This window comes from Hippocampus bargibanti, linkage group LG12 (assembly GCF_051943395.1).
Source record: "Hippocampus bargibanti isolate YZ-2025 linkage group LG12, ASM5194339v1, whole genome shotgun sequence".
Taxonomy (NCBI): Eukaryota; Metazoa; Chordata; class Actinopteri; order Syngnathiformes; family Syngnathidae; genus Hippocampus; species Hippocampus bargibanti.
In genome coordinates, this window is record NC_142745.1 from 2,006,770 (window position 1) to 2,026,029 (window position 19,260).

At 43.0% G+C, this 19,260-nt stretch overlaps 1 protein-coding gene and 1 long non-coding RNA gene across 3 annotated transcripts in view; one reads left to right on the plus strand and one right to left on the minus strand.

Annotated features, from left to right (window-relative positions):
* LOC148889938 (uncharacterized) overlaps positions 1 to 18,094 on the minus strand; it is a 42,444-nt gene extending 24,350 nt beyond the window's left edge. For both annotated transcript variants that reach the window (XR_016116717.1, XR_016116716.1), the window contains exons 1-2: positions 16,640 to 18,094; positions 474 to 582 (exon numbers count right to left, since the gene is read on the minus strand). This is a non-coding gene — a long non-coding RNA (uncharacterized LOC148889938). The remainder of the gene's footprint in view (positions 1 to 473; positions 583 to 16,639) is intronic.
* ell2 (elongation factor for RNA polymerase II 2) lies at positions 2,058 to 18,098 on the plus strand. The gene is made up of 12 exons (XM_089011028.1): positions 2,058 to 2,233; positions 4,423 to 4,470; positions 5,353 to 5,477; positions 5,545 to 5,708; positions 8,606 to 8,865; positions 8,961 to 9,085; positions 9,771 to 9,843; positions 9,941 to 10,619; positions 11,283 to 11,358; positions 12,299 to 12,470; positions 12,572 to 12,616; positions 14,425 to 18,098. The coding sequence occupies exons 1-12, from the start codon at positions 2,102 to 2,104 to the stop codon at positions 14,539 to 14,541; spliced, it is 2,016 nt and encodes a 671-aa protein (XP_088867154.1). The 5' UTR covers positions 2,058 to 2,101; the 3' UTR covers positions 14,542 to 18,098.
* The last annotated feature ends 1,162 nt before the right edge of the window (positions 18,099 to 19,260 follow it).

The following is a 19,260-nucleotide window of genomic DNA, read 5'->3' on the forward strand; positions in this document are numbered from 1 at the left end:
CTGAGGCTATGACACACCAGAACACACCACCCTAATCTCTTGCATTTGGGGGGGGCTGCTACGAGCTGATAGTAAAGATGCAACTCACTTCTCGGGAGGTGGGGTTGATGCCCTTTGTGCATACCTCATATTATGACTTGTAGTAAAGGAAAGCACATCATCATATCGCGGTTGCGTGTTAAGCGTAATGGGTGTATAAATATTACATCAAATACAACGATGCATGACTTGCTGAACAGTAGAAAATAAAAATATGATTAATTTCCGTAAACTGGGGTCTTTTAATTTGTTGATTTGTTCCGGTTGATTTGGCTGAAATGTTCCACCACAGCTCCATATGTGCTTTTCTGTGTGTTGTGTATTAACGTGTGCCTCTTTGTTGTTGTTGTTGTTTTTGTTTTCTTCTTCACATCCATACTTTGCTCCCCTTACAGAAGTTGACTTGAGTGTTTTTACTTTTTCTTGTTACTCACCTTTTTTTCATTACATCTGTCAAAACGGTTCCACACGGCGGATTCGTTCTATATCGCTCTGTTGCTTGTTGTCGCTTTTCTGGTTGCATCTGTTCTGTTTCGTGGCATTCTGTGGAAAAGCACAACAATACAGTTATTCAGGTTTTTTTTGACGTTGCAATAAAAGACCAGACATTATTAGACGTGCCAAAAACTAAACGGAGGCTCACAGGGGATCGAACCTTTTCCGTTACTGGTCCCACTCTCTGGAATGACCTGTCACTGAACATTTGGCAAGCTGCCTCGCTGCCCATCTTTAAAACCCACCTCAAAACTCACTTGTACTCTTTGGCATTTGAGTCAGTATGATTCAGATTTGATAGCATTTGTTGTAATAGCAGAGTCTGGCCTAATGCGTGTAGTGTCACTCCCAAAGCAGTCAAGAAAGCTAGAATGAGTTTTAACATGTTCATCGATGTTTGGGAGTGAGTGCAATTGACCGTGGACGTACTGACCATTACGAACCCCTTGGCTTATGAACTTTTCGGTTTACGTACGTTACATTTATGAAATTTTTACCTTGGCATACAAACTTTACTTTGGCATCCGAACTTTTTCGTACACGGCGCTGCCTCAATGAGTGATGTGTCGTCCGCGAACGAGCCCGTTCTTCTAACAACAAAATGGCAGCCGACTGTTTTTGTCCTCTATTCCCCGCTACCAGTCTTCGGTTAAATCCACGTGATTGGTCAAGAATGCATCAGTGAGGGGAGGTGGTTTAAACATTAAAGAGACAGGCAGAGTGAGAGAGTTTCAACTTTGATAGTTCAAAGGCAGAGTGTGGGCTGCAAGGTGAAAATATCCCATCAATCAGGCTCCACAAACAACTCACGCAAGCTATCTGTACACTTGATGCAAAAAGCTATCAACCCAGCTAAACAGAACACAATTGATGAGGAACAAGATAAAATTAAGGCAGAGAAAGCACCTACAAGGGATCATTCCTCAAGATGGTGAAAGAAGAAGGTTATGTTCCTCATCAAGTGTTCAATGCTGATGAAACCGGCCACTCCATTCCACCAAGCCATCGACCATCACAAAGGTAAATAAAACCCCTTTATTATACAGTAAAGTTTATTTCTTTAATTATAATATCATAGCACATTTATTTTACATAAAACAATGTATATTGTGTGCAGTTTTAAGGCTTAGAAAATTAGAAAGTAGAAAATTATGTATTATGGGGACCTGGGAACGGATTGTTCGCATTTTAATGGTTTCCTATGGGAAATTAAATTTGGGGATACACACTTTTGCGCCTCACACACTGTCTGGGAACCAATGAAGTTCGTAAGCCAAGGTATCACTGTACTGTATTAGAAATCGCTCGAAACACCGGTGCCACGGTGAGCAAAGGGTAATTATTGCTCACGTACCCCACGGAATTAGAAAAAGCACAAAGCGTTAACTTAATTCTGAAACTTACAGGCCAGTGAGGCAGCAGAAGCGAACAAGTAGCAACCAATCGCGAGGAGGCAACCAGAGGGAGAGCGCTTGTAGTCCCTCCCCGGGCCGCTTAGGGTTGAGAGGGGAGCCGGTGTACTAAATGCTCTTTGCCTCAGAGGGACGATGGTGGAGCTTTGCTAAACATGGCGGCGCTCTCCGAGGATGGGAGGTACGGATTAAATTGTGGCCAACACAGCACCGGCAGAGTTACAGTCCTGCACGTCAAATTGACCGAAACGGCGCTGAGGGCGATAGAGAGTTACCAAAATTGTCAGGTGAGTGAATTGTCGTCTTTTTTTTTATGGTAAATGACACTCGACTGACCAGTGACACTTTACTGGGACAGCCCAACTGCCACGCACCGCTCAAGCTATTCGGTTAGCTCGGCTCGTTGGCAGCGAAAGTAAACGCTCAAATGTCGAGCGATTTTGGACTTGGGTCGCGCGATTTGTCAACGGCGAACGGTGCGTGGGGCTTTGCACGTTTGTGGGGATTGAGTTTTGGGAACTGACAAAAGTGGTTTCACGAAGGAAATTACTCTGAAAAGCTTTCGTTAGCGGTCTGTTCGCGAAGGCTTTAGTGCTGTGCAGGACATATCACAGAGACGAGCAGTTCATTTTTTGAACTATTTCCATAGACAAGCTCATGTGATTTTACAAGTCTTGAAAACTTTTAATATCATTAACGCCAGGGCGTCGCCAGAGAAAAATAAGACAAACACAACTTGAAAAGAAAAAGAAAACTATTTACAAGTGTTAATTTATTTGAATTCATCGCTGCAAAGAGCCATGAAGTCGCCCATAGTGTAAATTACTGCTGGCTCTACTTTTGACAATGTCGTTTTTTGACAGCAAAAGTTCAGTTTTGTATTTGAAGTTTTTTAATAATCGATGTTGCAGAACAAGATGGACAACCAGGCAGCGCGAGGCTCATAAAAGTGGCACTTTTTTTGTAGGCAAGACTGATGATCGTGGATGACCCCTGGGGTTTACTTGGAAAATATTTGGAATTTGCTGTTTGCTGAGTCATTGAAATTCTTCTGCAAGTCGGGAGAAGAGAAGGCTGCGAGTCGCCTTTATCTTATCTGTGCATCATCATCTGTCTTATTCCGCATTTAGTTAACAATGAGGGTATGTTTATGCTAAATTACAATTTAACAAAATGTTGAGGACGTACAACTGCCGCAGCTCTCGGTAGAAGTTAGAATTTGTTAACTTGGTGTGCTATTTTGGTAAAACTCAGTGTGCTATTTAGGTTAAATTTGGAACACTGGCCAAGTGTCAATATATTTAATTTGCTAATCTTGAACCATACACTTAGTGTTACCTCACCGAGTTGTGGATGCTTGAAATCTACCTGAACTCGACTTTTGGCAACAACAAAACTGTTACATAACATTATCGGAGCCTGTCAGTGTGGACCCGAGCTGAGTGGAGTGTTCAGTGATCTTTTTAGCACCGATTTAGGTCACACATGAGACACAATCGGGATTTTTACTCCCGTGGTCAAACGTTGGAGAGAAAACAATTCAACATTCCAGCCCTTTAAATGTGACGAAACAGGGTCATTGCTCGGTTGAAGGAATTCTTTGTGCGTAGTGGGTACTGCTCCCTACCAAATTGGATGCGGTGATGTGTGTGCGCACCCTATGTGCTTTCCATCTCTTGCTGACTGAGCAGCCAAACCTGCCTGCGTTTTGTTTCTTGCCCTCTGGGCAACGTGTGTTCCAGCTGAACCCATGCTGCGGAGATTGGTTATCTTTTGTTTTTTTTTTTCTGTGGTGATCTAAAATGTGACCAGAACTGGTTGGTCTGCGTACGAGTGGGGGAAGGAGTCAGTCAGTGGATTGGAAAGTACTAGTGAAAACAACCACGAAACGGATCCTTCTGTCCCATAAAAGCTATACGCATATCCGACCATGTCGGAGGGGGCAGGTCATATAGAGATGATTTTTGTCAAATGAAACGCACGTTCCTCGGAAAACTGGTTGACATAAGTCTTTGTGGCAGCTGTGAGCGACCCCGGGAGTCCCAGTGGCTTTCTGTCGTCTCTGTAATGCAGCAGTGAAGCCTTCGCATATTTGTGGCTGTCGACAGCGGTCCAATTACACATTAAAACCTACATTAAAAACGACAAGCTTTTCCGAAATAGCTTCTGGCAAACAAACTCTTTGCTTTGAGAAGATGTAGTATTACACCTAATGTCGGAGTTTGTTGTCTAAATTGCAGAGTGTGGAGAACTGTTTTGTTGCGTGGTCTTCTTGGTGCGACGGGCCCCGAAGGCTCTGCTGCTGTTGCATCAAGATGTTTGGTGTTCCTCCGCGTCAATCAAATTTGCTGCCGCTTCTCCTGAATTTACGTCCGTCCCCCCACTAACTCGACTCGAAAAGTTCTCCCGACTACATTTTACAATTGTTTGATGTTGCACAGGATTAACCCGCTCCCCACCCTTTTAATGTTTGCAGAACGTTTCCCCTTTGCAGCCGACAATCCAATTCAAGGGACTCCAAGGGGTAAGAATGACTCAGTCATCAGAATATTTTCTTTTGATGTAGAAATCCCACGTGGTATCTGTAAGAGCGCATATTCACATATTCATAGTCTCGCTTAGTCAAGTTAATTATCTGCTTACCTCCTTCTGTTTTAGCACTAATCTATGCTATAAGCAGTCGGTAACTAAACATGGGTCGTGCTTATTCACAGAGTATTTATACAACACGTTCAAAGAGACCGTGACGTGGGACGCAAATACTCCAAATTACATCAAGCATTTAATTCCCGATCGAGTCCAGTCATTAGAAAAGTCACATAGATCAGTAAATACGTTTTTTTTAATCGATGTAAAAAAAGATTGTGGTGTTCAGTTTTCCCTTTTGACACTGAAGCACACACCTGACAGTTTTCACATCTTGATGTGGTGCTTCACAAAACTCATAATGTGATAAATCTTGATATTAAAATCTCTCTCTCTCTGTCTCCCCCCTCCCTCCTCTACCTCTCGCCCCACAAATAAATGAGATAATCTTAGCACCAATCGGCTGGCTGAAATTGCAAAGCATTTGTCTGTCACATGGTACACATCCCTGGAACAGGTGAAGCTCGCGCACACAAGGTGTGAGATTCACTTGTTCAGGTGCGATCTGGTCGATCCTCCGCCCAGCTATTAAATGTTTCAATGTGAAAGTTTCAATAATGCTCGGGTGTATCACCAAAACCACGACACATGCAAATGCACTTGTGACGCCAGCAAGCGTACCTTACAATTGGCTCAGTGTCTTGGAACGTTTGGATTAACCAAGACAAACATTTACTCCTCCTTTTAGTCTGATATCCAAACCAAACCCTGGTTCACGTTGGACCTTGTAAAATAAATGGTATGTTTTTCTTTCTTTCAGCGCATTAAAATACCAAGGACAAATTCTTCCACCGATACCTCCCACAATTTTGATTTCTACCTATCCAATGTTGGCAAAGACAACCCTCAGGGAAGCTTTGATTGCATCCATCAATACGTTTCAAGGTAACGACGGACTCCCCCTTCTTTTTCCTGCCACACGCTTTGTTCACGTTCCTTTTTGTCTCTCCAGCTCAGGGGCCTCTCAGCTGGCGTTATTGGCGACGGTACAGGACAAGGTCACAATATGTGCGACGAATGATTCCTACCAGGTGACCCGGGAGCGCATGACCCAGGCTGTGGAGGACACCCGTGAACGTGGGACCAAAGTCATCAAACCCGGAGGCCAGTACAGAGGCAAGGCCCTTTCAAAACTCTCAATTACGCTGCCAAAAAAAACTAGCCTGGTCTCTGTAGATTTTATATTTACAGATGTCAGATTGACCCCACAGTCTATCATCTGCTCTTCCGCCCCTTTTCAGAGGCTCCAGAGGTTAAAGCAGACTTTCCTGACTCAATTCGAAGCGCTTGCCGTCAACTAATGAAGCCATTCTGCCGTCACGGTCTTTCCGAGATTTAACAGTCGGACTTATAAGGGCCAAAGGTAGACCGAGATGTTGGTGTTTCAGCGACACCTGCCAAATGCTGCTTGTTTTCAAGCATGTAGCCATTACAAGCAGTCTGGTCCGTGGTTAATGGCTCCCTTCCTGTTTGCAAACATGTCTGGGCGTGTTTACGGTTAACCTAATAAAAGATGAATATTAGTCATTCGACTAGGGAGGGACAAGGACAATAATGCTTCAATATTTTCGGAGGCTCTATGTACCCTTTCCCGTCATACAAGTAAGAATTTTGGCATATGCACATATGTCTGTGTAAGCTCTCAGTCGTATAGGAGTGGTCCATCGATGAAAAGGTTTCTTCGGCCATCATCTGTACTTATTTGAAGGTGTCGGACGTTTCGCTTCTTATCCAAGATGCTTCCTCAGCAAACTAAAGTCTTACTGGTAGTATCGGCCCTATAATATGGGATGATACTACAAAGTCTTACTGGTAGTATCGGCCCTATAAAATGGGCCGATACTACCAGTAAGACTTTAGTTAGCTGAAGAAGCATCTTGGATAAGAAGCGAAACGTCCGACACCTTCAAAGAAGTACAGATGACGGCTGACGAAACCTTTTATCGATATGCACAAATGACATATACACATTTATAAATGTATACTTTTGGGAAATATCTTAACCAAAATTGAAATTGACTCGCTGGTAAATAAATGAAGTGTCTTCTGGAGCTATTCAAGGATGCTATGGAGGCCGACGGAATTTGGTTGTTCTGTACAGGTGCTATTGTGCCTTTTCCAGACATACCCCACATATTCCAGACATTGCAGTCTTGGGCGCTTTAAACTCTGAGCAGTCGAGCAATCAAGATGGCGATGTCATTATTTGTAGACGCCGCCGCCGATATGCTTTCCGACGCAGGCTGACATTTTGATCGGGACTTGATTTGACTGTCGTTTTTTTTCAATTTTATGATAAGATGACTAAATATTAACGAGGAAACGCAAGCAGCCCGTGCGACACTTGGCGAGAACAAATGCTTGCCGCATTTAAATGCACAAGACCTGTGAAATAGAAAACCAGGGAGGCGTGTTTGTCTCTGCATACATATTTGTATTATTTTAATGTTTATTTTATTATAATTTTTTTTGTTTGCTTTGTGTCGAAGAAGAACAAAAAAGTACTTGTTACCGACGGAGAGACTAAGGTTCGAATAAGAAATGCACCTCAACGGCAAGCTATGTCATCAAGGGCCACGTTCCCGTCAAAAGCGATCGAATAGAAATCACGCATATTAGCTTAGCGTCGCTATAGCGACAAAACTCCAAAATGGCACGTCTTATCTCAGTCTTCTTATCTGGGGCTGTTTATTCGGGCACAGTTGTGTACATGTCTCTCCGTGTTATACCGTTCAGACTTTTTTGGTACCGTATACCTTTCTCCATGGCACCTCGTTGTAACGTAGGGTTGGAAAAAACAAATGCGCTAAGCACACGCAGACGTATGACTATGCTAAATCAAGGTTCCACTGTCCATGCACTCAGGACGAAGCACATTTGGTTTATGGTCCTACCAGCACCGTCGTTTAAGAGCAATGCGTACGATCTGCTAAACAAGCTTGAAAACTCCTCCGACTTGTTTGAAAGGGCTCTGGGGATAAATTAGCTTGAAAACGGCAAGAATGGGAGTGAACAGCGACATAAAAACTTGTTAGGAGTGGCTTGTTTGTGGAATTGCCAATCCATTTTGAACCTCTTCATTTCTGGCTACAGTTGAGGGCAAGGGTCTCTGAACTTTTTCCTGTGGGGGCTAAATAACTTTTCCCTTCTCTGACCGGGGGTCCATTTTGTCACATAAAGTGTGAAATCGCAGGCAGGTGTCTACACATCAAAGTTTGATATCCAAAAAGCCACACATAACCAAATACTGTTTTTTTTTTCATAGCGCTCTTGACAGGCATGATTTATGAAGTAAATAGCCATTAAAACAATATTTTTTTTCTTCTGAACTAATCATTTCGTCATTAGTCCATTTTATTCTATTTTTTTTTACAGGAGTGCATCACAAATTGTATTTTATTTAATCATTTTTGTAAGGTTTTTTAATTTGTTTTATTTTTATTTTGGAGGGAGAGGTTTCCGAACGGGCACACACTCCAGAAGGATAGAATAGAATTTTCTATACATCTACAAGTCTCAATCGCCCGGCCAGACAGAAAACAAAATTTGTAAGCATCTCTGGTATTGTTCAGAGGGCCGAGCAAAATGCAGAGATGGGCCACATTCGGCCCGTGAACCATAGTTTGAGCACCACCCAGTCAAGGGTTTTTCTTTTCTTTTAAATAATCAGAATCTTACCACTCATTCCCTGCTTTTTGACACAACGGAAGGGCGGGGGGGGGGGGGGGGTGTGTTTCCTCTCACGCACCTTTAATCTCCTGAAGAGCTTTAGAATTTCATCATGCCTATAAGCGCCAAGCTCGGCAACATCCGCGAGAACCTTTCTACTCCAATCACTTTTTCCAAACCAAGTCGCTGCAGTTTCTTCTTGGAGCCTTGACTGTAAAACTTTTATAAGCTACGGTGATGGAAGACGAGTTAATAGCAGCGGTCGAGGAAGATCATATTTCACCAACGTCGCTATCGTCATGGCATCGAGAGTAGCTCCTACAATAAACCCTCTTTGTCTCTAGGGAAACAAGTCCATGTCCGTAAACCGGCCCTATCAACTCCCGAGGTGGTCCCGGAGCGCAAGCGATCAACACCCATCAACCCGGCCAACACCATCCGCAAGTGCCTTTCCAACAACCCGGTCTCCCAGCGGTCTTTTCGGGACCGCATCGTTCACCTTTTAGCGCTGCGGTCCTACAAAAAGCTCGAAGTGTTGGCCCGTTTGCAGCGGGACGGCATCAACCAGAAGGACCGCAACTCCTTGGGGACCACCCTGCAACAGGTACAGTCAAGCGGACGAGTGGGTCCTTTTAGCTCAGTTGATTGTCCGAGCAGTTTCTGAACATTCGTTTTTTTTTTGTCTTTTCCACCATACAGGTGGCAATCCTTAACCCCAAAGACAACACGTATTCACTGAAGGACTTTGTTTACCGTGACGTCCGGAGGGATTGGCCTGGCTACTCGGAAGATGAGAAGATCCAGGTGGAGCGCATCCTGACTCGGTAATTTCTCGGATTGCTTGGACGTTTGCTGACAATTTGAATTGTGGGCTAGCTACAGTAAATCAAACAATAGTCTTTTATCTGAGTTGCTTGTTCTGTCGCCACAACGTGACACAAGCCAGTGTCTTATTGTGTCGGTCAGAGGGTTGTGTCAGGAAGGGCATCCGGCATAAAAACATGTGAATCAAACCTCTGCAAATGGAGGACAATGATTCGCTGTGGCGACCCCGTAAGGCAGTGGTGTCAAACTCTAGTCCTTGAGGGCTGCCGTCCTGCATGTTTTCCAAGTCTCCCTATTGCAACTGACCTGATTCAAGGCACCGACCGGGCTCATGTCAGACTTACTGATGATCTGATCATTAGAATCAGGTGTGTCCATTGAGCCAATTCCCTTGAATCAGGTGCGTTGCAACAGGGAGACTTGGAAAACATGTAGGACGGCGGCCCTCGAGGACCGGATTTTGGTTAGGGAAAAGCCGAAAGGAAAAGAAGAAGTCTTTTATCTGTGTAGCACATTCCGCGTGGGATTTCACACCAGGCCAAAGTTAACATCAAACTAAAACCTTTTTTATTTCTTAATGCTACAATAGCTTGTTGCAGTCATTTGCTTTTTCGCCACATCACCTCGCCCTAATAATTCCCTTTTTTCACCCCCTCTCACGTCACCTTTTTCCTTCTTCAACAGCAAACTAGGTCTTTCCGCAGAAGCGCCCTCTTCCAACACTTCTCCTAAAGACAGTTTACCTTCACCTCCTCGGGTACTTTTTTTGTAACTTGACCAACACTCTCGCACAGCGTAAGCATACACACAACTCCCGCCTTTGACATAAATCCCGCTCTGTTTCCCCTTTGCAGAAGCGCCAGTCGGATTTTGACTTTATAGATCCTTTGGCGCCAAAGAAAGCCCGCATCTCTCATCTCAGCAATCGTGGGCCGGCCACATCTTTCTCCTCATCCTCCTCCTTGTCGTCAGAACGCCGCGAGGATGACGAAAGCTCAGGCGCCAAATGTTCCTCTCTGCCCTCCGGTGTCATCTTGGGTCCTCCAAGCCATCTCCCCATTCCCTCTCACCCGCCGGCGCCGTCTCACCAGCAGCCAAGCCCGGCCTCCAGCTCCAACTCCCCCAGCACGCCGGAGGGCTGCGGCACCCAGGACCTCCCCGTGGACCAGAGTTCCTCCTGCAGGGAGCCTTCGCCGAGTTCCTCGTCATCGGAGCGAGCCTTGCTGCAACGTTATCAGCCCGCCATCCCGGCGACCGCGCCGGTTGCCTCGCCGAGCCCTCCGCCATGTACCTCCCTCACTGTTACCTCCACTGTGATCAGCGGCCCCCCCTTGCCCAACGGCGACGACAAGAAGTTCAAAAAGAAATCCAAAAAGCACAAAGACAGGGATCGCCAACGGGACAAAGGGAAATGGACAGAAAGGGGTGGCAACACTTCTCCGAGTGTCATCGAGCAAGCGAAGGAAAGTCAGAAATCTAAAAAGAGGCAAAACGTTGACGACGAAAGGAAAGAAGCTCCGGACACATGTCAAGGTGCGTTTTGTGAAATCAGATGGCTCCCAATTGCATACAGTCATACCACTTCTCGGTTCACGAACGTTAAATTTATGAACATTTTACCTTGGCATACGAATATTTTTCGTACGCGGAGCTGCCTCAATGAGTGAATTGTCGTTCGCGAACGAGCCCGTTCTTCGATCAACAAAATGGCAGCCGACTGTTTTTGCCCTCTATTCCCCGTCCCCACTCTTCGGTTAAAGCCACGTTCGGGTAAAGCCTGGTGGTTTAAACATTAAAGAGACAGGCAGACGACAACTTTCATTTCAATTTTGATAGTTCAAAAGCAGAGTTAAAATGTGGCCGTCACGTGTGCAGAAAAAAAAAGTAGTGCCTCGGTTTGAAGAGTTCAACATTTTAATGGTTAGCCAACACCCACAGCTAATTCATTTAATTGCACATAAAACAATAAGATACCGGAGAAAAGCAATACAGCTCTCGTTGCTTTCGTCTGGTTGCTTTCTTTTTTAATAGAACTTGATTATGGCGGCGGCGGATCACTTAGTGAAGTATGATCGTTGACCACATGTATGTGGACAAATGCTTTGAAGGGACGACGGACGGGTTGGACCAGATTGTCAATGCCAACAAATTAGTCATCAAGTAATGCATATTCAAATCAAAACTTTCTTTTTTCAGATTCCCCAGAAAAAGACAAGAATGACGGCCATTCTACTGCATTCTCATCCACCATCGAGGCCCCCGACTATGAAATGTAAGTTTCCAAACGGCACCATATCACATGAAAGCAGTATATGATATGACAGTACAGTGGGACCTTGGCTTAAGAACTTAATTGGTTCCCAGACAGAGTGTGTAAGGCGAAAAGTGTGTATCCCAAAAATTAATTTCCCATAGGAAACCATTAAAATGAGAATAATCCGTTCCCCGATCCCCATAAAACATAATTTTCTAATTTTCTAAGCCTTAAAACTACACAAAATATACATTATTTTATGTATAATAAATGTGCTAGGGTATTATAATTAACGAAATAAACTATACTGTACAATAAAGTCATTTTATTTACTTTTGTGATGGTCGTTAATGGCTTGATTGAATGGAGTGTCCGGTTTCCTCAGCATTAAACACTCGATGAGGAACGTAGCCTTCTTCTTTCACCATCTTGATCGCTTGTAGGTGCTTTCTCTGTGATAATTGTATCTAGTTCTTCATCAATTGTGATCTGTTTAGCTGGGTTGATAGCTTTTTGCATCAAGTGTACAGATGGCTTGTGCGGGTTGTTTGTGGAGCCTGATTGATGGGATATTTTAACCTTGCAGTCTACACTGCCTTTGAACTATCAAAGTTGAAACTCTGTCACGGTCGTCTGCCTCTCTTTAATGTTTAAACCACCTCCCCTCACTGCTGCGTTCTTGACCAATCACGTGGCTTTAACCGACGACTGGGGGCGGGGAATAGAGGACAAAAACAGTGGCCACCATTTTCTTGTTAGGAGAACGGGCTCGTTCGCGAACGACACATCAGTCATTGTGGCAGCTCCGAGTGTATCCCGAAAAATAGTTTGTCTGCCAAGGTAAAATTTTCATAAATGTAACGTTCGTTAAGCCAAGGGGTTCGTTAACCGAGGTCCCACTGTATAAGATATGCCCGTGCATATCACATCACACCCTCGCCAACCATGACTTTTGTAGAAAATACACGGCGCTGGTATCCGCCGACCAGAGGCAGCGCTACAAGAACGACTTCAACGCCGAGTACGACGAGTATCGCTCGCTGCACGCCCGCGTGGAGAAGATCACGCGCCGCTTCACGCAGCTGGATTCCAAGTGCCGCAAGTTGCCGCCAGGCACCAAACAGTATCAGGTCATCTTTTTCTTCTTGATTTATTTTTTTGTCAAATACTACCAGTTGGATACGAGTAGAGGCCGGATCATGTGAGTTATTTTGTTTTTATTGTTTTCTAGAAGGTGCAAGAAGAAGTCTTGAAAGAGTACAAAAAGATGAAACAAGTAAGCGACTAAATCAATGTTATGAAAATCTTATGAAATGGATATTGATTGGTAAGCAGTTGAAAATAACGTATGCATTAGAATTCGAGGCTCACAGGTACATTTGAATCTCACCGTTTTTATGTAAAACTGATCAGAAAATACAAATTTGATTCCGATGAAGTGGCAACGTTGTGTTCCCCATCAATCTATGCACAATGATTTGCAAATGGTGTTCAACTTATTTTACGTTGAATATCTGACAAAGGCAAGCGAGTTCATGTGCAAATGGATAACAATTGTTTTTCATTGCGTTCTGTTTTTTTATTTGTTACGCAGCGTGCCAACTTCATTAGAATTGGGTTTGGATGGGATTTTTTTTTCTTCCCCATTGCTGCCTTTTGTTTTCATGTAAACGTGTGTGTCTCACGTTCTCTTTTTGTTTTCGATCGGTCGATCGATCTCTGTAGCGATCTCTCTCTATCGATATCGCTTTCGATCGCTGTCGCTATCTATCGATATCTCTGTCTCTCGATAGCAATGTCTCTCGATCTATCAATATCAATATCTCTATCGAGATCTCTGTCTCACGATAGCAATATCTATATCTCTCTATTGATATCTATCTACCGTATCTCTATTGATCTCTCTGTCTGTATCAATCGATATCTTTCTCTCGATAGCAATATCTCTGTATCTATCAATATCTCTCTCTTTATTGATATCTATCTACCGATATCTCTATCTATCAATATCGATATCTCTCTATCGATATCTATATCGATATCTCTCTATTGATATCTGTCTACCGATATCTCTATCAATCTCTCTGTCGGTATCTCTCTCTATCGATAGCAATATCTCTATCAATATCTCTCTCTTTATCGATATCTATCTATCAATATCGATATCTCTATCTATCTATCGATCTCTATCGATATCTATCAATCTCTCTGTTGCTATCGATCGATATCGCTGTCTCTCGATATCAATATCTCTATATCAGTATCTCTCTATCGATATCTATGTACCGATATCGATATTGATATCTCTATATCGATCTCTTTGTCGCTATCTATCGATATCTCTGTCTCTTGATATCAATATCTCTATCTCTCCCTCTACCGATATCTTTATCTATCAATATCGATCTCATTGTTGCTATCTATCTATCTCTTGTCTCTCGATATCAATATCTCTATATCTATCAATATCTCTATCTACCGATATTTCTATCAATATCGATATCTCTATCGATCTCTCTGTCGCTATCTCTCGATAGCAATGTCTCTCTATCTATTGATATCTATCTACTGATATCTCTATCGATTGATATTTCGTTATCTATCGATTTTCTATGTATTGATATTTCAATCTATTTCTATCTATCGCTATCAATTCTCTATCTATCGATATATATCTTTTTTAAACCGCCTGGTATGTTAAAAAATCTAATCAAATAGACATGAATGCTAACCAATACAGCAGCACCTGTCGCATATGACATCACTAATTACAAAAACACAAGTTTCCGCTGGCAACTCCTGTTTTGTAAATGCACCGGCTATGAAATATGACGTGATCTTGCATTATTTGGGGGAAAGGTGTCGTTTTTTTTTTTTTTTTTAAGTCATAAGCACAAACGTTGACTACGTAGACGAGACATGGCGCCATGCGACCCACCCTTCGTACCATTACCCCCGAACCATTTTACAAAATCAGGCCTTACCCTGACTCCTAAACCAGAGTCCCGGTCGCCAGATTACGGTCTATCTCTGGATTACGGGTTATGTATGCTCTGACGTGATGTATATCTGCTGCGATTCCAGCACAGCCCCAACTACCACGGCGACAAGCAACGCTGCGAGTACCTGCACAACAAGCTGGCGCACATCAAGCGTCTGATAGCCGATTTCGACCAACGACCAGCCCAACCTTGGTGCTGAGAGTCCTCTCGCCACATCACTGATCAGTATTGTGAATGGAGCGTCCAACCGGGACGGGGGGACGGGGGATGGGGGAGGGGTCTAACTGCCTCTTATTTATTACCCCCCGCCCCCACGGTTGGTATCTCTTTCTCCGATTCCTTATTTGCTCTTATCCCCATGTCTCTCCTTTCATTCCTATCCCTTTCCAAGTTTTGATTCCGCGGGCTGCGTCGGAGCCTAAAATGTTCTGAATCCTATTTAAGGCCCTCAGTTATGAGCCCCTTATTGGGGGGGGGGGGCAATCACCTTTTCCCCTCTCACAGGCCGTGTGGATTTTTCCACAACTTAGGGCTGCATAAAGAGCAAGTAGGTATCGGTGGACATGTGATCTCTTCTTTCATTTCGAAGGACTTTATCTCACATAAATTTAGAAGTATTTTTTTTTGAGTTGAAGAGAAACTATTGACTTGTATTTAAGGAAGAAAAAAAAACTAATAAGATCTATTTATTTTTGGGACTTTTTAGTGCAAATGAGTCTGCAGATGATTTAACTTTTTTTTTTTTTTTTTTTAGTAAACAATGCAAAAACAAGTTATGGGCCTTATATGTTTTGACATTGGGAAGCCATTTTGCACATCATACACATCCAGATATCATCAAAATGTCTCCCTTCTTGCTTCACTGCTGTCTCCTCATACTGCTTTGGGGGTTACGGGGGTCATGTGACACGAGGTCAATGTATCCCCCCCCTCCCCCCCATGCGCACCAAGAGTGATAATGTCGATGGTGCCTTAGGGTGTTGGTTAACCCTTTTGGTACAGTCTAGTAGGGAACTATAATTGCAAGCTAAACGGCCATGTGTGCGTGTGTGTGTCAGAAGCAAAAAAAAGAAGGGATGTGAAGCCTGGAAAGTGTGTTACAAACTGCACGAGTGCGTGTTCGGATGATTGTGTGAGATTGAAAGAGGGGTGGAGGAAACAAAAAAAAAATGTGAAAACCGAAAATCGTCACAATCATAGCATAATTAGCCTAGCCATGTTTGCACACCTCCCGGGGGTCTAATTCGGCTCGCGAACTGCGGTTCGTGCTCAATTTTTGATTAATATCAGTCATCGTTATTGAACATTCATAACTAGAGTCCTCGTCAAATCATTGAGTTTGATAATTAATTAATTAAGAGCCTAAGACAGATATTCTACCAGCCAAGCCCGAGGTCGGCCCCGCGTGCTCCTAGCATAATCGTCTTAGCGCCTTGGAATCATAGCCGAACTGCTATGAGCTCAGAATGGGTTTGATTGTCACTATAAAAGTTGTCTTACGGTAATAAAAGTTGTTGGGCGCCAAATTTGAATGCTCCAATCATGGAAACTGAGTTGTTCGACGTAAGCTTTGATGTCTTTGAGGAATTTTCTGCCTCTATAAAAGGCCGAGTTTTCCAGATTCCGATCGGAACGCCGATTTCGATCACAGTACAGCGATTAGCCAAACCTTTACAATGAAAATTCAACGCACTCGTTCTAAAAATCAGACGCGCTGGCGCACAAGGCCATTCCGGGCAGCTCGCCACGCATTAAAAAAAAAAAAAATTAAAAAAAATAGTCTGAACAATTGTGGTATGAATAGACGGTCGATCCCGAACATTGACAGTCATTAAGTCTTGGTAAATTCTGCTAGTTAGATTTAGTTAGTTCGTGTACTATGATCCTGAATGGAATCTTCCATCATAGCATAATTGCCTTAACTCCCTTGGTAAGACAACTAATGCTATGAGCCTGAAGATCCTGCCTTTCAAGGAAACTGGAAGTATAGTTGTCTCAGGCAATCAATTTGCCCCTAATTAGTCATTAGTGCCGTGTATCGAGTTCGATGTCATTTCATTGGAACACTTGAGCCGCATCATTCAAAACTACATCAGAATCGATCAATTATTCCTTGAAATAGAAGTATGAACTGGCTAAGCTAATTATGCTATGATAATGACGAAATGAGATATGTGGGGCGGGAGAAAAAAAAAAAACAAAAAAAAAAAGCTGCTATCGTGTTTAACCAGCCAGAACAGAACACTCGGTCGGGATCAATCTGGCTGGAGTTACAAAATGTGTCGGTTTTGACTTGCCTTTTTGCGCTTTGGGCTTCTTCGCTAAGGTCATCCAACAGAGGACAAGCGTGTATTATCAGGTCAGATGTAATTTTTTTGGATCGCTTTGAGTTCTGACCAGCGTTGATGCTTCATAGTGGTGTCTGATGAATGCATTCTGTGAAAAGAAAAAAACAACAACATATTTTTGTTGACAAGGGAACGTTTACAAAACCTGTGTTTGAATCTTGGTCATTAAATATACTTTTCTGGTTCACCTGCATGGAGTAGAATTTCTGTTTGGGAAATGGCGGCTGAGGTTATTTTGTTCCATAGTGCTTCAAATCGGAAAAAAAATGATATTCTCGCGGGTGCCTGTCAATCAATCGTCATCACTTTCCCCCCGCCCGGCTACAAATAGCGAGAGGAACTCTTTGCCCTTAAAGGACAAACAACATCACTTTTTTGTTTCCTAACTGACATCAGAAAAACGTTTTATAGCATCTAAAATACCCAAAACACGCGGGATGATATTTTTAGTCAAATGCAAAACACCAAGAAAAATGACTTCAAGTGTCCAAAATCTGCAAAAAAAATTGAGCCGCAAAGTGGCCAGTTTCAGAAAGTCCCGCCCCCAGTTTGTAACGTCACGCCAAGACGTCTTGCATTGCTCGAAAATCAAAACAATGGCTTCAGATTCGGAGAATATGCTTTCTTGTTACTCATCCAGTTATGAATATGATTCAAATAGTTCTGAAGAGGAAAGCATACGTGTTTGCAATCGATTAAAGAATTTATTCCGTGCCATTTTGAGACAACATTGGGGGGAAATCTCTCACCCAAAAAAGAGGCAGAAAATGGCGACCTAGCTCCGTGTGAGGAATTAATCAGCCCGTTTCCACAGACTGATAAATTCCTTACATGGAGCTTGGTCGCCCTCTTCTAGCTCTTTTTGGTGCAACACAAAGTTTTCAGACCAAAGTACAGCAAAATGCATTGACGTGATGGAAGGACTGCTACAATGTGTCCTTTTTTCGGTCAGGGGCGTTCCTTCAGTGACGTCACGTATGGACTCGTCACCAACTCAAAAACAAGACTTCCGGAATACTCAGCGCGAGTTTTAAAAGGTAAAATATGTGGTGGAATCTTTGTCAAAGGCGCTCAGTAGAAGTCATTTGAAGCCATTTTACAAATTATGGACACAACTTGTCCGGAGACGTCGGTTGTCCTTAAAAACTGACAGGTTATTGACCAATGATCAGACGAGTCAGATTCCATTCCTTCAAAAATGCCTTTTCGGTTGGTGGTTAAAAAAAAAAAATCACAATTTCCTTGTTGATGAGACCAAATCACCACTTTTATGTTTGAGGTTTGGCAGCGGGCGTGGTGTTTTCATTGTACTGAAACTATGCAGAATGAAAAGGCTTTTACATTCTGTACATTTGGACACCTATGTCAACCCCACAAACCAAAGACATGCTTTCATTCCCCCCCCCCCCCCCCCCCCCCCCCAAAAAAAAAAAAAATATGGGAGCTTGAAATATTCTTGTGACCTCTTATTTGAGGGGATTCATCAAAAAGTCTTATATTAAATAACAAGACAAAGAAAAAAATGGGAATCAAGTGAATTTTGGGATGAAACCTGATCCTGCCCAACTGAAAATATAGAAGACATTTCAATAAAATCCATTTGGTTTTATCTGTAAGAATCGTGTCTTTTGTCGTGTACCATTTGAAATAGAAAATGAACGGGTTCTTTGTAGTGATGGCAATTCTGGCTCTTTTGGCTCCCGAGTTTTTTTTGTTGTTGTTGCTTAAATTAAAAAATCATGTAAAATTATGTGAAAAACAAATTACTCATGTAAAAAATACACTGTCAAATATTTTTATTTATATGGCTTGATTTATACGTGCACAAAGGTTCACTTTTCATGTGGTTACTCTGGTCTGATGATCAGCTGTCACTAATTTTTCATATTAACAATGCTATCATACCAACTAGTAAAAAAAATTGAAAAATAATAACAGCATAATGTAAAAACATTAGTCCACCTGTCTACCCTAAACCCACTCCCCTTCTCCCCACTGCTGCGTGTGTCTGTAATTCTCCTCTCCCTCCTCTACAACGAATATCGACCAATCACGTGCGGCTTTAACCGAAGACCGGGAAATCGAAGACAAAAAAAGTCGGCTCCCATTTTCCGGCTCCTTGTTAGGAACCGGCTCTCTTCGTTCACTTCCGAGATCCGGCTCGTTCGCGAACGACACACCACTAGTTCTATTGAGTGTTTAGGAAATGCTTCGGTTACAGAAAATGATTGATGCATTAAATCATGCCTTATTCCAAGCAACGTGGTCACAATTTCACAGCATTGAAGTCACATATTAACGTTTTTTAGAGGGGGTGGGGCTGGTAGGGGAATTATTTTTTTTGCAATGTCCCAAGAAACCCACGAGATGGCTGTAAAGCCTTTGCGTACGTGTGTTGATATACCCGAGACCATACAGGAACATTGCAGAGAAAACGTCAAGAGGGACACACAGTGGCATCTTTCGTGTCGTGTCGTTTGTGAATATTTAACCCAATGAAGGCTATTTTGTCGTGAGCGTGTCGGCTGGTAATTAAAATGTACAGTAACTGCCACTCAATTCTTTTGGGA

Bases quoted from the DNA above. Each gene is read 5' to 3' on its own strand.
- ell2 (XM_089011028.1), top strand. From the start codon at position 2,102: ATGGCGGCGCTCTCCGAGGATGGGAGGTACGGATTAAATTGTGGCCAA. The intron at 5,709-8,605 runs GCAAGGCCCTTT...CTTTGTCTCTAG, and splicing joins ACCCGGAGGCCAGTACAGAG to GGAAACAAGTCCATGTCCGT. The intron at 12,617-14,424 runs GTAAGCGACTAA...CTGCGATTCCAG, and splicing joins AGTACAAAAAGATGAAACAA to CACAGCCCCAACTACCACGG.